Consider the following 17,220-nt stretch of genomic DNA (forward strand, 5'->3'; position numbering starts at 1 on the left):
CTCATTTAGCTTTCAGACTAGGGACAAGGTGGGTTCTTTCTTCTCAGGCAGAAGTATATAAATGTATCAATTCTTACATAGCAATAAAGAATAGAACCAACATAGGCCATGTTAGACAGCATGCAGGTGCACCAACATAGAATTTATTTGATACTCAACAATATTAACCATCAGGCACCTACCAGGCACTGGGTACGACCCTGGGGATTCAAAGATGAACATGACACACTCACTGCCTTTGGAGAAACTGTAATAATGCGAGTCTGTTTGAATGATGAGCTACTTAAAACAACAGTAAGAGTGAAAACTCGTAGAGAAAGGGGAGAGTCATTCTTGATGCGGAAACAAAGTTTCAGTGGATGAACTGGTTAATACACCAAGTGGAAGCTTTCTTTAGCTCACAGGAGGCAAGGCCTGCCTCCCTGATTGTACAGTTTTGTAAGGGCATGAACCACCACGAGCTTAAAATATCAGACAAGGGTGCAGAGCACCCTACAGAGGGTAACTGAATCTACCTCTCAGCCAGGTTGAAAGCAAAGATGATCCTGTGTCCCTACAGCTGTCAAACAGGACAAAGTGGCTTCTGTCACCAAGTTGTGCTAACCAGAGGTAAACAATTCTCCTTCTGCCTGGTTGGCTTAACCTGTTGGTGATTTGGTTTCCTTATTTAAGAATAGAAATATCTACCAGCACCCACAGTCTAGGAGACTGCAGAATGTCGATTATGGAAAGAAACGTAGAAATGCTTCATTCCATCCTCATAGCTGAGAAAATTCATGGCCTCAGATGTTAGCTGACTTGTTCCAAGTTGCAAAACTAAACTCAGTGGTCTGTTGAAGAGTATCCTAATAAAGATTGGACTAGAACTATCTAATGTGTGTGTGTGTGTGTGTATGAGATATTAAATTATATATATTTTATAGTAAATGCATATATAGATACACACTTAGATATATTTAATAACATTTTTTAGGAAAACATACAATAATATTGAAACAACTTTCTATTACTCTTCTGAGACTGATGGCTTCAGAAATGAAGGTCAGAAAATTAGAGGCAAAGTCATAGCCTTGATTTACTATCTCAAGTGATGCTACAGTCTGAATGTCTGTGTCCCCCACGGAGTTGTATATTAAAACCTAACCCTGAGGTGATGATATTGGGAGGTGGGCCCTTTGGGCGGTAAATTGGGCCAGAAGGATAAAGTCCTTATATAAGTGTTCTTATTTTTTAAAATGCCCGTAAAAGGAGGCCTGGGAAAGCTCCCTTGCCTCCTGTCCCATGTAAGGACACAGTAAGAAGTCAGCAGTCTGCAGCCTGGAAGCGGGTCCATCCCAGACCCAACCATGCTGGCACCCTGATCTTGGGCTTCCAGCTTCCAGAACAATGACCAATAAATTTCTGCTGTTTCTAAACACATCATCTTATGGTATTTTTACTGTAGCAGCCCGAATGGACTAAGACAACCATGGACAATGCCCTTTCATAGTGGGCAGAGCTTAAGTAGATGATGAAAGCACAGGAGGCAGACAAATTAATTCCTACGATGTGTTTTTGTTTGGTAGCCAAAAAGAATTCCTGTATGTAGAGCACCATACCTTTTTAATTTCAGATTTCAAGTTGCAAGGGTTACTCTGCTGGCTGAAGAGGTTTTTCTTGAATCTCTCTATAACCCTTCTTTTCAAATTGTGGTGCAGAGCTGGAGGAAGCTGCATAAAATAAGAAAATCATTATAAGCAAGTCATTAGCAATGCATAGCTGAGTCCCAGCAAGCATTACTGAGGGTCAGTCACAGTACTCAATGCATGGGACTAAATAAGAAGTAAAATTTTACCCTAACTAGCATGACTTGATGTTCCACTGGTTCATTCTACAATCCAGAACAAATATATTACTCTGTTCTCTTTCAAAAGGCTAGTTCTACTTATGTTACTCTTTTTTCATTTTATTGATATTATTTTTCATAAAACAACTCAATTACATATTAGTCGCACATATGAATTGAATTAAGTTTGCAAGTAACGGGCTTGACAAAGAAAGATGCATTCTGTGTGATGCTCCAGCTCTTGTGTCATGCCCAGAACCATGCTAAACACGCTAATCTTGGTCCTTGTCCTGAAGGACCTGATACTATGGACCAGGAAGCCCATATCTGTGTTAGCACATCATCAGAAGCCTGCCTGTGAGCATGTCTGAATATGCACCTGATCAGAAAGAGAAATCAGACGGCAGTGACCAATCTTATCAGGAAGAAAGAGTAATGAACTCGTATACATTAGGGCCCAGCCAGGATGAGTTAGATTTGAGGAGTAAGTAGTAGGAAGTCACAGGTTAGAGTGGAGAAGGCATGGAAAAGTACCTGAAGACACCTTTTCGATCTGACAATTCCCTACTGTTGCCACCTCCCTAAATCAAACACCAAAGGGTGATTCAACATACACAAATCAATCAATGTGATACACTACATCAACAAGAGAAAGAACAAAAACCACATGATCATCTCAATAGATACAGAAAAGCTTCTGATAAAATTCAACACTCATTTATGATAAAAATTCTCACCAAAGTGGGTATTGAGGGAACATATCTCAATACCTAAAAGCTATATATGACAAACCTACAGCCAGCATAGCACTCAATGGTGAAAAACTCAAAAGCTTCCTACTAAAATCTGGGACAAGACAAGGCTGCCCACTATCACCACTCCTATTCAAAATATTCCTGGAAGTCCAAGCCACAGCAATCAGGCAAGACAGGGAAATAAAAGGGATCCAAACTGGAAAAGAAGAGGTAAAAGTGTCATAAAATACAGATGACATGATACTATGTATAGAAAACTCTAAAAGGTCCACGCAAAAACTACTAGAAATACTCAAAGAATTCAGCAAGGCAGCAGGTTACAGATTAACATACAAAAATCAGTTGCATTTCTTTACGCTGACAATGAATCAACAGGAAAACAAAGTAAAGAAACAATCCCCTTTAAAATAGCACCCAAATTAATAAAATACCTAGGAACAAACCTAACCAAGGAAGTAAAAGACTTATACAAAGAGAACTATAAAACATTCATTAAGGAAATTAGAAAAGACTTTAAAAAATGGAAAGATATCCCATGCTCCTGGATTGCAAGAATCAATATTGTTAAAATGGTCACACCTCCAAGGCTATCTGCAGATTTAATGCAATCCCTAACAAATTGCCCAAGACATATTTCACAAAACTAGAACAAATCATAATACAATTTATATGGAACCACAAAAGACCTAGAATTGCCAAAGCATTACTGAAGAAAAAGAAAGAGGGTGCAGGAATAACCCTCCCAGACTTCAGACAATACTATAGAGCTGCAGTCATCAAGACAGCATGGTATTGGTACAAAGACAGACATGAAGACCAATGTAACAGAACAGAGAGCCCAGAAATGAACCCACAAACCTTTGGTCAACTAATCTTCGACAAAGGAGGCAAGAACTTACAATTGAATAAAGACAGTCTCTTCAGCACATGGTGTTGGGAAACCTGGACAGCTGCATGTAAATCAATAAAGCTAAAACATCCCTTACATCATACAGAAAATTAAACTCAAAATGGATCAAAGACTTAAACATAAGACTAGATACAGTAAACCTCCTAGAAGAAAACATAGGCAAAACATTCTCTGACATACATCTCAAAAATGTTCTCCTAGAACAGTCTACTCAAGCAATAGAAATAAAAGTAAGAATAAACAAATGGGACCTAATGAAACTTACAAGCTTCTGCACAGCAAAGGAAACCATAAGTAAAACAAAACGACAACCTATGGAATGGGAGAAAATTTTTGCAAACAATGAAACTGACAAAGGCTTGATCTCCAGAATGTATAAGCAGCTCATATGACTCAATAAGAAAAAACATAAACAACCCAATCCAAAAATGGGCAGAAGGCCTAAACAAGCAATTCTCCAAGGAAGACATACAAATGATCAAAAAGCACATGAAAAAATGCTCAATATCACTAATTATCAGGGAAATACAAATCAAAACTACAATGAGGTATCCCCTCACACCAGTCAGAATGGCCATCATTCAAAAATCCACAAATGACAAATGCTGGATAGGCTGTGGAGAAAGGGGAACCCTCCTACACTGCTGGTGGGAATGCAGATTGGTGCAGCCACTGTGGAAAACAGTATGGAGATTCCTCAAAAGGCTAGGAATAGACTTACCATATGACCCAGCAATTTCACTCCTGGGCGTATGTCAAGAAAGAACCCAAATTGAAAAAGAAACCTGCACCCAAATGTTCACAGTAGCACTATTTACAATAGCCAAGAGATGGAAACAGCCAAAATGTCCATCGACAGATGACTGGATAAAGAAAAGGTGGTATATTTATACAATGGAACACTATTCAGCCATAAAAATTACAACATAATGCCATTTGCAGGAACATGGGTGTCCCTGGGGAATGTCATTCTATGTGAAGTAAGCCAGAAGAGAAAGAAAAATACCATATAATATCACTCATATGTGGAATCTAAAAAAAGAAATGAAAGAGACAAATGAATATAAATACAAAACAGAAAGAGACTCATAGACACAGAATACAAACTTGTGGTTGCCAGTGGGGAGGGTGTTGGGAAGGGACAGACTGGGAGTTCAAAATTTGTAGATACTGAAAGGTGTATATAGAATAGATAAACAAGATTATACTGTAGAGCACAGGGAAATATATACAAGATCTTATGGTAGCTCAAAATGAGAAAGAATGCAACAATGAATATATGTATGTTCATTTATAACTGAAAAATTGTGCTCTACACTGGAAATTGACACAACATTGTAAACTATAACTCAATAAAATAAAAAATGTTAAAAAAGATTACTGTCTTATTTTTAATGAAAACAGATATCCAATCAGTGAAAGTTGGGTAAGGATTCTAACATCCTTTTACAGTTGCTTTTAGATGATTTCCAGACTTATCTCTGGAAACTGGATAGGAAAGGCCAACACCAACCCAAGTTTAGCAGTTTCCCGTTTCAGATTACTTGCTGGTTGTCAGGAGGGATCTGGCCTTGCAATTCAGGATGGCTACCTCAGCCTAAGTTTGGGAGAGTTTGTATAGTAAATAAACATGTGAACAAGAAGGGCTTTTTGTTTTGTCATTTCAGTTTTACTTCAGAAGTTTCCTTTGCAATTAACAGAGAGGGAAATCTGACCATGGTCTTCAACCTTTGGGAAATATATGTGTGACCTTTAGACTTGTACTTATCTCCTTTATTTGAATGTCGCTGACTTTGGTTAGCACTGTAATATAGAGTTCTCCTGAAGAGCTATCATTTCTTACTTTGTGCAGTGTCATAAACTTTCAAGTATTCTGGAAATACACTCTTACAACCAACATGGTTCTAGCTGAACCTATAACAAGTAATGCCATCTAGCCAAAAACATGAAATTGTGTGTTATGCTGGCACTGTAAAAACAACATAGTATCTGTGATTGCTTCATTCTGGCTTTAAAATACTTCAAAATCCAATAAAGTAATGAAACATTTCCATTAAAAAGGGTTTTTTTTTTAATTACGTAAAAATGATCAAGACATGGATATGGAAACTATATCTAAATTTCAGAAGATATCTTTTCCCAACTTAGTAATTAATCACTAAGGTAACCAATAAGCTATTTGAAGTTATTTCCGTAACACTGAAGTTAAGCATGCTCCTCACTACATCTATATCAGTATTTAAATGGAAATGTATTTTTGAACATAATCTCTTTACTCAGTACAGACATGGCAGATTATATTTTGATTTATTGACCAATTTTCTGCTCCATCACATGTCCTTCACCTGCTTTCATTTAATCAGGGAGACAATTCTGTGGGATTGCCTAAGACAGAAGTTGACAGCAGAAAACAGAGAAAAGGTAATCAATTTTAGATTCTTGAGTCTCAAAAAGGCTGGCCCTCAGAGTAATGAAAAGAATAGCAGATTTGCTAAACACACACACACACAAAGCCCCAGACATGACAGATAAGAGCCTGGCTACTCCCCAGGCTGGGCAGAAATCAAAGGGGAACAGTGAGAAGTCAGAGATGCACAGGTCCCCAAGAAGGGAGCCCCTTGCCTGGTCCCCCAGGCTACTGGTGCCACTTGTCAATTTGTTTCCCCTTGGCTCCAAGTCCACCCTTCCTTGCCCTGCTTGTGATACTGGAACATCTCTCCCTCGCCAACCAGCAGGATGTTCCACTCCATCAGCAGAGGGCGCTAGAGGAGGACGGAGGTTCTTTCTGGTTCCAGGGATGCTCCTGCCTGGCCTCAGTCCAACAGCACTGAATGGTCAGCAGCAACAGGAACCCCTAGCCATGCTCACCCCAAGCCAGATGCAGTGGCATGAACCCTGCAGGCAGCTTCCCAGAGTTCCATGGAGCAGCAGCCACCCACAGGCAGCCTCCCCTGGCCCCACAGAGTGCTCTCCCCAACACATCATCCTCACATGCTGATTTCCAGCAAGTTCCACAGAGCAGCTCCTCAGGAAATTTCTCTGACATTTCTGGTGAGGTCTGGACCTCAGCCCTGTAAGTAGTGACTTCCCTTTCTGCTCTTCTTACAGTCTTCAGATTTCTCTTCCTCTCCTTAGGAGATAATACCCTGTTATTATTATTAATTCCTAAACAGTCCTTTATATGAAACATTCCCTGTGGAAATCGCTGTGTGGTTTCTGTCCCCCGACTGGACCCTCACTGGAACAGATCTGGTACCAGGAATGTCCAGGAGAAGGAGCCACTCAGCTGCATGTGGAAGCTGGTTTGACTGTACCCTTGGAGCTGAGCCCAGTGATGGGGTTTCTGCCAGTAATCCCCAGCGTCAGAGTTAATCCACGGCGTCACGGTTAATCAGGCTGTCACCTGGATGAGGAGCCAACTGAAGCGACTGCCCTGGAAGCTTGAGAGGCTGCTGCACGCGGCCACCAGGACATGTGAAGGCCGTGGGGACTCGGGGTGGAGGGGTGCATCCTTCAGATGCACTGGGGCACTTACAGAAAGAAAACGACCAGCTTGGGTCCTTTAACTCTCAGCTCAGGTCATGGACCAAGACCAAGAAAGATTCCACAGCAGCCCTAACAGAACGTATTTCTTGCTACCATAGCACTGACAAGGCTGACAAAAATTTAATTAAGCAGGTTGCTAAATGACAGTGTCACCTGAATGCACACTTCACCAAGATTCTCATGTGCCAGTTAGAAAAAAAAGATTAGGATACTAAAACTCCAAGTAAGGACATGTTGTGGGACCCAGGTGAAATGGACAAAGTCAAAACCCAAGTCACTGGGAGCCATCATTGCCAGTGGAAGTAGCTTGAAACTTGGCATCTGAGGAGACAAGCCTTCTTTTTGCTTGAAAACTCTATACTAACCTCCCCTGTGACAGATGAGTGGTACTGCCTTTAAAAGGGGTGCTTATCCCTCTTAGACGCACAACAGGGAGCATCCAGTCAGTAACTAGGGTCACAGCTCAGTACGATCCAGGGGAACTGGTGCACAGTAAGACCCAGGAGGAAACAGCTAGCACATCAAGGAAATTGCAAGACCTGGCTATTATGTATCAGAAGCATCCCAGAGACCACGTGCAGGAGTGGATTCTAAGGGTGTTAGGCTGAGAAGGACAAAATATAGGACTCGATCAGGCCGAATTCATTCATACATGTGCACTTACTAGAGAGTCCAGATTTAATCTGTTAGTTTGTGAAGCCGGAGGTGGTAACTTGATTGGCTGGGGCACAAAGACTTGGACTCAGTCATGGTCTGTGTTTAATGAGGATAAAATGCCAGTTTCCCTGGCTTGTAGAGGAGGGGGATTCAAAGGCGTGGAGAGACAGGAATGTTGGTGGGGATTTACCACGTATGACCTGCAAACTCACTCCCTCAATATTCAGCAAGAACACTCAGAAGCTACTCCCTGCATGAAGGCACTGAGAAACACATCCGGGAGGGAAGCACCAGCATCCCTGAACACCTCTGTGGCTGGTCTCCTTTGTAGGCTGGGTAAGACACGGTCAGTACGTGATCCCAGCAGGGATGATGTGACCCCAGAGAAGCAGGGACCAAGAGGCGGCACCTGACCAACAGTAACAAGTTGGGTCATTTACCAGAAAGGGTGGCAGGGATGTATCCTGTTAACAAGAATGTCTGGCCCATAGAGATCTCTGATGGCACTTAACTGGTTGGGGTGTTCTTGTGAAGGAAACAGTGGTCCGCCTACTAGAGCATTCCTTAATCCATATGACAGAAAAGGAACTCTAGATCTGCCAGACAAAAATGTGATGCCAGTGGCTGCTGCCTCAGTGGAGAGTCACAGCCTCTCACGCCGTTTCCAGACCTCAGTCAGTTCCAAGACCTAGAGCCCCTCTATTGGCGGGAAAGCTGCGGCCCCTTGTGGAAGGGCCCTGAGCACTGCTGTAAGAATGCAATATAAATTTTCCTCCAAGCCTTCTCCAAAGAGACGCCCAGATGCTTACCAGAGTGACTGTTCGCTGAGAAGAAGGAAATTCACAGGGTTTTAGGGAAGCTCAGACACCAGCAATCAAGTGACTCTAAGTCCTATGGTCTTATAATGTCACTGCAATACACTAATCCAAATAGTTTCTTGTTTGTTTGTTATGTTTGCTTTTGGGGGGCAGTAGGCGTATTAGCCCAAGTTAGACTTACAATGGGCCCAGCTTTCCACTTGCCGGGCGGGGTTTCTCTCTACTACTTGAATGTTTAGTTGGAGTCGCCACAATTGGCAACAGACAGAATCACCAGACTGGTTCTCTGAAACTTAGCGTGAGGCAACGTTTTTATGTTTTGCTCATTGATATGTCTCAAGTGCCTAGAACAGTGGCTGGTACATAGCAGGCACCTAATAATTGTATGTCAAAATTAAAAAAAATGAATGAAAGAAGATGTATAATCTTAAACTTCAAAATAATAGTCATTTTCTTGTCCAAATGTCTACACTTATTTGTCTCTAAAAATTTATTTTCATATTAACAGGACATTACCTTTGGTAAATGACCACTCAAGTTGCTTATCAAGACACAGATTTATGTAAATAATGTGTAGCCAGTGCTTGCTTTCCCAAGGCCTAAGGGTCACTGAGATTTAGGAACAGTTTTGCTAAGCCAAAATGTTCCCAGTCATATGCAGTTGGAGGGAGTAAGAACAAGCATGGCTCTAACTGAAAGTTCCACACAGCAGTTGTGCCCCGAACTTGTACTTAAAATGAAAAGGAAGGAAGAAGTTAGGACACTGACCTGAGTGATGTAGATGATTTTGTGCAGCTAGATTAAGATCTGCTGGATGGGGTCACTGATCTGACGTACTTTCCTCTGGGACACGGCAATTCCTGCAGATGCTGTGGATGACAAATTCTCCAGTTAGTTAAGACCCTGGTTTTCCCCTTCAAAAGTGGCATTTGTGGGAAATGGGGTAAAATTCTGAAAAAAATAAATAAATAAAAGTTTTAAAGTAAAAACTTTCATCCTACCAGTGAGACAGTATGTAGAGACCTTGTAACACTTCAATATCTTACAACACTGGAGGTGTAATACCTTCCCTCTATTTCTCAGACTTCTAAGTAACATAATGATGTCATCATTTATAACATCTGAAAGACTGTTTTATCACTTGGGAATTTTGCCTGCAATTACATTATGCTGCCACCAGGAGTCAGTGGTGTCTTGGCTACTGTGGTCATTGAAAAGCTAGGTTTCACATATATGCAGTTAAGAGACTATCATACTTAAAATTTTTAAATTCATTATGCCCTCAATAACATAAAAAACTAATTTATTGAAACTACCCAATGAAAATATTGAATAGGCAATCTTAGCAAACAAAAACCCAAAAAATTCTGATTTATAATAATCAAGGGTTTGAAAATCATGTTACTTTCAAACCTGTGATTATCACAAAGTATACTTTTCACCTTCATTTCTCTTCAGGTCTAAATAAGACACATATAATTTTTCCTGAATTCTCATCAGAGCACCACATCACGTTCACAGTTCAAGACTAGCCTGGTGTCCAATTGCATATAAGCTGCTTTCCCAGATTCAAATGTCAGAGTCACACGTGGCCTGTTTTTAACTTTGAGGAATGTAAAGCTATTTAAAGGAATGACCTAGGCCCCTAGATCAGCCACAAGGCCACCTCTGCCTCCCCTCGCCCTCAGATCCACACTGGAGAAAGTGGAAGACACTTCAGATACATGGATGTAGGCTGTCCTCTCCCCACCTTCATGCTCTTTCCCTTCCTCCCCAGAACCAGTTGCACACTTTCTGAAACAATGCTTTTCTTGCCAGTTTCTCTTCATTCAAAGAAAAGGTGCAAGATCTTTCTTTCCTTACCTTCTTACAACCTTGAAATTACAACCTTGAAATCAACCAGTCTGTATAAAATTAAATGTGAATACAATCATTGCTTCAGCAACAGCTAGGATTTTGAAAAAATGATTCTTATAGAAATGATTTCTGGGAAAGCTTGCATAAAAACTTTAGTTTTCAAAACATTTAAAGAGAAAATTTAAGGTAGTCATTAAAAGAGTCAACTTTTTTTTTATTAGCATAGGAAAATTTATATTTAGAAGACAAACCACAAAAGAGAAAATAAATGGAACATTAAAAGAAATGTTATTTTCTTCATGGGTATCTTTCCTGAGTTTGTTGAGAAATTCATTCAAGAAATAATCTAGCTCTAGTTTGTGTACATATAATACCCTGTTTAAATGTTTGAAATTTAAAGGATCTACATCTGCTAGGCACTGCATCTAACTCCTTTTAAGTATCAACTACTTGATCGTTTAAAAGATGAGGTTTAATAAATTACCCTTAGGGTAAAAATGTGATGGTAAACCAGAGAGGATTAAGGTAGCTCAAAAATAGAAAGCAGAGAGCTGGAGGTATCTGCTATGGCCTGCAGAGATGGCAAAGTGTACATACATTGTATTTCCCACACTTGTGCTCCTTCGCAGAAATAATTCTTAAAATGTAATTGTCTAGACTGATACCCAAAACTAATGTGGCCAAGTTGACGCTGCTACAGGAACATTAGCTCTGCATTTTCAGAAACCAGAGGGCTTGGTTTTTGATCAGTTTTATGCTGACTACTTTATGTTCCTGGCATGCGGACTTAATGCTCATAGGTAATGAGTTAAAATCTGACAGAATGGCAGAGAGTTCTCAGATTTGTGATGACACTTTGAGTGGGGTGTCTCATGGCTTTGACTCTACCTTGCCACAGGAATGTGCTCATCTGTGGCCCTACATGCAAAAACAGAGATTGTTAGCTGGAACGCCTGCCTTCTGAACTGCTCAGTTATGCAACGTAACTTAAAATCATGTTTCTTAAGGCCCTTGACCACTACGCTGTCAATCCCAGTAAGTCTTTGATTTTCGAAAACACTTTTGATTGCTTACTCTCTAAAAACATAACTGAAAAATATGTAATTACACATGCCCACTGTAAAATGACCAAACAAATGTGAAACAACGTTAAGTGTCACAGAAGCACCTCGAGGCTCCCTGCAGCCACCACCCACCAGCCACCTCCCCCGTAAGAAATCTCTGCTGTTAGCATGGCGCATTGCCTTCCAGTTGCTCTTCTGTCCATTGACATACTTAAGTGTGTATCTTCAGAACAGTATTTTTCAGTCTGTGGTTGAGTCTTAAAATCAGTTTAATGAGTCATGACCAGCATTTTGGGAAAAAAAGGGGGGGGGAGTGGAATGGGATGAAAAGAAATAGAACAGGATAGAAAAAATTCAGAGTGCACTGCATGAAGTAAGGGCCCACTCAGTCATATAAACTGTGTATCTTACTGAGGGTCATTTCCAAAGTGACTTTGAAAGCCACTGCTGTAGAAAATCTATAGTATTACCTCATGTTTTCCTTTCCTCTTTTGCAATAAATGGTGACACATCATAAGACCGTTTTACAATTTTTTAAAAAAATATTTGGGGGGGTAATTAGGCTAATTTATTTACTTATTTTCTTACTAGAGGTACTGGGGATTGAATCCAAGACTAATGCAGGCGAGGCATGCACTCTACCACAGAGCTATACCCTCCCCCATTACAGTTTTCATCTTCAGTATGTCACAAAGATTCTTCTTGTCAACACGCAGTTACAGCTCATTATTTATAACTGCTACTGAGCAGTATGACGTGTTCTGAATGCATCATAGTTTCTCAGCCACTTCTGGGAACTTAGCTTGCTTTAAATTTTGTTCTAAGTGATGCTACAGTGAGTATACATGCACATGCTGCATTGTGCATAAGCACAAGAAATCTTTTGGAGAAAATGAGGAGAAATTAAATAGCTGAGTATAGATATTTCCTATATTAACAAATACACTCTATAGTGGATAAATCAATTTGCACTCTGACCAGAAGACAATCCATTTTTCTACACCTTGATCAACACTATTATCAAATGCTTCGATTCTGCAAATCTGATTTTGTTTTATTTTGCATTTATCTGAATGCTGATGAGGTTTACTGCACTTTGGTGAATTTTCTGTTTGGGTCCCAAGCTTCTTTTTTCTTACTGATTTGTAAATACTCTTTACATTGTCTGATTACTACTCCCTTTATTGTATTTTACACTTTACCTGTGTTTTTACCTAATCTGCTATTTCTTTTCAACTTAAAGGGCAGTTCCCAACCCCATTACCTAGACTACAGGCAATTTGTAATCTCGCCACCAAAACAGTGTCTCAGGTCCCTGCTGCTGCCGTATCGTGACAAGACAGGATGTCATGACTACTTCAGCACTCTGGGCAGCTCTTGCAGGATTCCTGAGATGTGAGTGATCACAGGGGTTAGATTTGGGGAGAAAGAGTTAAATCTGAGACTGGTAGTGATGGGAGTCTGGCTGTAACGTTTGCAAGTCCTCTTGATTTCCTGAACAACTTCAGCTAATACTGGGTAGGAGAATTATTATTCCTCCTTTTCTATCTTATTAAATCATTGCTCTTTTTTTTATTCCCCATCCCAAAATGTGTATTTATTTAGGTCTTAATAATTTTAGGAAAGCAAAAATGATAAAAATTCACATAGATATCTTTTAAAATTTGTGTTCTTTAGTTAAATATTAGTAACTACCAAGATTGCAGCAAACGTTAGCCACATCATTTTGAGTTTTAAAGCATTCTCTCAATCTTTCAGTTTAGCACACTGAAAATACTATGCATCCTAAATACTCAAAAACATTGCAACCCGTGTTTACATAGACAATATTATTCTATTTTTATTAAAACAAACTTCTCTTAAAAAGACATCATAGAAGCTGACCATATTGTAATGTCAGATCTACAGAGTATGTCCATGATTCATATCTATGTGGTTCCTATTGCAAAAGATAGACAGTATTTGGTCTCATTAAAATTTAAATGAGATCCAAGTTTAAAATTGGAATACTCCATGTTCCTTTTATAGTTTTGTTAAAATAGTGAACCTTATTACGTTTTTAAAACTTAGAAGGAAACTACGAAATTCACTGTAAGAGGCAATTTACTTAAAGTGTCAAAAATTGTATTTACTAGCATAAGCATGACATTAGACAGCCAGCATTTCCCTCTGGGGTGGCAGGAGGACCCGGAGGAAGACCAGTGCTTTGCTAGCATGGACTTGGGCAAGGTGCGGGGGAGGGTTTTACACATTTCATCTCATGTCATCCTAAGAACCGTTCTGAAGGGTAGTCATTTTTATCCTCATTTTATAGATGACTGAGATTAAGAGAACTGTCCAACCAAGACTGCAGAGCTGGGATATGAAACGAGGCGGCCCCTTAACACTACCCTGACTCAGCCTCCTGACTCAGCACTGGGAGACTGTGAAATCATGGACATTTCCTCTGGTTACTTCAAATATGAAATAATATTTATGCTCCTTCCCAGGCCTGAAATACTATTCCTCTTCTTAAAAGGAGTTGCTGTGTTTAACATGTTTTACCTGTACCTTTGAACATTTAATGGTCAAATCTTTTTGGAAAGCAGGTACATGTAATAAACTGGAAGTGTGGGGTCTCTGCAGCTGTCCAGTGCACACCAGTCTGCCTTATCGTCTCATGGCACATTACGGTGGCCAAGTTAGTTGCCCATTCCTGGTGCTTTGAGGCATGATTTATATTATATATCCCATCTCCTGAAACTACAATTCACAACACAAGCCCAGAGCTGTTAAGTACTATAAGTTGAATAAAAGATGGATTACATACATTCCCCCAGTTGACCAAAGTGTAGTACCAGCCTATTTCTGAATTCTCTCTGCTAAGCGTTGGGAATTTTTGAACAACTAGGGAAGTGAGTTTCAAGCAGGAGCTCCTTGAAAAAGTAAAAAATATTTTCCCTTTGTGAATGGGGCCAAAACATACATGGGTTTCTCAATATGGGACGAACCACCCTGCTGAAAGACCGTACAACCTTGTAAACTTAAGGACGGTGAACAGATTTGCTCTGGCCTCTTTCCTTTCCTTTTGTAAAATGCAATAAAGGAACTCAACTGTAGTTTAAATCTACAAATGCTCAGCAGTCAATCTCTGCACAACAGTGTGGAAGGCACCAGAAGTTGGGCCAAGAACACTGAACTCACAAGGGGTTCTCGGGAGGTCCACCTGGAGAACCACTGGATGGGGGACAGAGAGTTGATGCCAAAGTCCCATTTGAGAAGACCATGAAGAATGAGTACAATTTTAATAGGTGTATGACTGGGGTTTGGTGTGAGGGAAGGTCTATTTTAGTGGCAGCTTCTGAGTGAGAGGAAGTTCCAGCAAAGGACAGGAGTCAGCCAAGTGCCCAGTCTGTCCTGCGTTCAGGACCATGGAGAGGTACAGTCCTGGGTGAGCTGAAGGGGTAGTCAGGGGCCATATGAGACGGTGACGTCAGGCAAGATGATCTCATGAGAAGAGGCTGGAGCCGAAGCCAGGCCCGTGTGGAGCAGCACATGGTGACTGTGGGGAGCAGGAGCCCAGGAGGGGCTGAAGCTCCGACCTGAGTCACTGAGAGAATGACTCTCTTGGAGGAGAGTGGGGAGGAAGTGAGAGAGATGATGGCGGGAGTGGAGGTGGGGGCGGCATGGAATCCTTCCCAACACAGACCACCAGTAGCTCCACAGTAAGGAGAAATGATAAGCAAGAGACTCGACAGTCTGGGCCCAGTGCCCCCACCGCGTGCTCCCTGGCAGAACTTCCCATGGGACGGCAGGAAGCTGCATCAAAGCCTCAGCCCTTCTGTTTGGTATCTAGACAAGTGGGGGCACTGGGCAGATGGGTGGGGAGGGGGAGGATGGTCCAGAAGATGGTGTTATGCCCACCTCCAGCATAAAGGGGTTTTACTTCCTCTAAGTGAGTGCCAGCAAGGAACCGGTTAGAACCCAATGGTGTAACTGCATGGCAGTGACAAGGACCTAACCTGACATGACCCGGTGCTCACTGTAATATAATTGGCACTGCAGCTTAGGCCCCCCCATGGGTTTCTCTGTGTGTATCATGGTTAAGGACATGTGCAAAGGGGATAAACATGACTGGGCATTCCAGGGGCAAGAGCTGTCAATCAAAAGATCACCTCTAAGTGAGGGTAAAAGAGGAGGGACAAAGACCATTGCTATCTGCCCTTGGATCAGCCTGCCTCCTGTTCTTAGGGGTGTACTTTCCCTTCCCTAAATAAATCCTTTACAATCTTTTCTGCACAAAACACCATCTACCGTCTGTATTCTTAGATTTCGAGTAATACAAGAACTGGGGTCTTTTACCTGCCCCTTTGGGAGTAACAGCTCCTTTCATTCCAGCCTCAGGAACTAGCTGTTTAAAGGCCAAAGAAGCAAGGCTGCTTTGAGGCCCTTCAATCTTGAATTCTGGCAGAATCATCTTTATACAATGGGCTGAATCTGTGAGTGTGTACGGATTAGGGTTTCCTCCAGTTCCAAACTCTGTGTCTTTCGTTATTTTTTTTTCAAAATATATCATCTGAGCATTTTTAAAGTTGCTAAGTCCCTTAAAATGACTACCTAGTACACATGGCAAGATGCTGTGTGGAACATTCACTGCTGTATTATTTCTCACACTCACTTTTGACCTCAGGAGACTCCCATCATCAAGAAGCAGAGCGTGAGGCTAGCACCTCCCCAAGATGGGGAGGCAGAGAGGAGCCAGGGAACAGAGAGGGTACATTCCTGGGCTTTAAAAAGCAATGTCTAAGCAAAAGGCAGAGAGAGTCAACAGACCTACAGCTGAACAAACTCTTCTTCCTGCCCCTTCTGGGTAAGAGAAAGTCTCCGAGGAGGGAGGATGAAGGAACAAGGAGAAGAAAAGAGAGTGTCAGAAAAGATTCAAGTTCCAGCTCACTTTGGGCCAAGCCTGGGGTGGGGGCAGTGAGAAGGGCAGAGTGGCTGATGGGATTCTCTCTAAGTCTGGGGGTTCAAGAGTGGTAAGTCTGGGGCCTGGTCCCCACAGGGAATTCTGGGGGGTCAGCCATGCAGAAGTGCCCTGTGTCATATGACACGGGATGGAACAGGGCAGTAAAGATGGCTTCCTGGGGTGTCAGAGCAGCAGGGCTCTGCTCAGCTCCCACATCTCCACGTCTGGAGAGGTGGGGAAGAACAGGCCAGACCTCCCAGGCCCTGAGGAGGTGAATGGACAGAGTAAGTGCTACAGAGGTCCTGCCTTCATGTAAAGGGGACACAGGCCCGAATGGAAACGTGGGCTGTGATTTGCCTGTAGGCTAACTGATTATGTTTTCTGATGTGTGAAATAGGGTCTTAATAGAAAAATTAAGTTCAGTTTTGGGGAAATGTTTTACAGACAGGTTTATTTTTTCCCCCCCGAATTTGTGATCAAAAAAGAACATATGCATCTGGTTTAATTCATATCGCCTGGCCCCTGCCAGGCCTAGTTTTTCCTGGGATATGCTACCATCACTAACAGAGTCGTACTGGCTCCCGTTATTCCTACTAGGGGGAACTTTTTTCTCTGAAAGTCAGTTCTCTTGAAGAAGCTCAGAATTCTCCAGGAGAAAATATTGTGGTGGGAAAATACTACGTTCAGCACTACAGATGCAAAAGCTAACCAAGCTACGGGAGTTTGGCAGTGCACAAAGTACTGCTGTATCACCACAGCATGAGCCAGAAGTGCGCATTTACAGGTCAACACAGGCAAGATCACGTTCCAACACAGCCACCTGGCCCTCTAAGAGAACAGTTC

The 17,220-nt window shown here is 41.6% G+C and overlaps 1 protein-coding gene across 1 annotated transcript in view; it reads right to left on the minus strand.

Annotated features, from left to right (window-relative positions):
- The window catches only part of LOC140686647 (serine/threonine-protein kinase Nek10-like), a 133,941-nt gene that overhangs the window by 12,958 nt on the left and 103,763 nt on the right, over positions 1-17,220 (minus strand). Inside the window, 3 exon segments of the mRNA XM_072940850.1 lie at positions 1,599-1,709; positions 9,280-9,380; positions 11,257-11,286. Of these exon segments, the coding sequence (XP_072796951.1) occupies positions 1,599-1,709; positions 9,280-9,380; positions 11,257-11,286 (242 nt within the window).

This window comes from Vicugna pacos, chromosome 17 (genome assembly GCF_048564905.1).
Source record: "Vicugna pacos chromosome 17, VicPac4, whole genome shotgun sequence".
Classification (NCBI taxonomy): Eukaryota; Metazoa; Chordata; class Mammalia; order Artiodactyla; family Camelidae; genus Vicugna; species Vicugna pacos.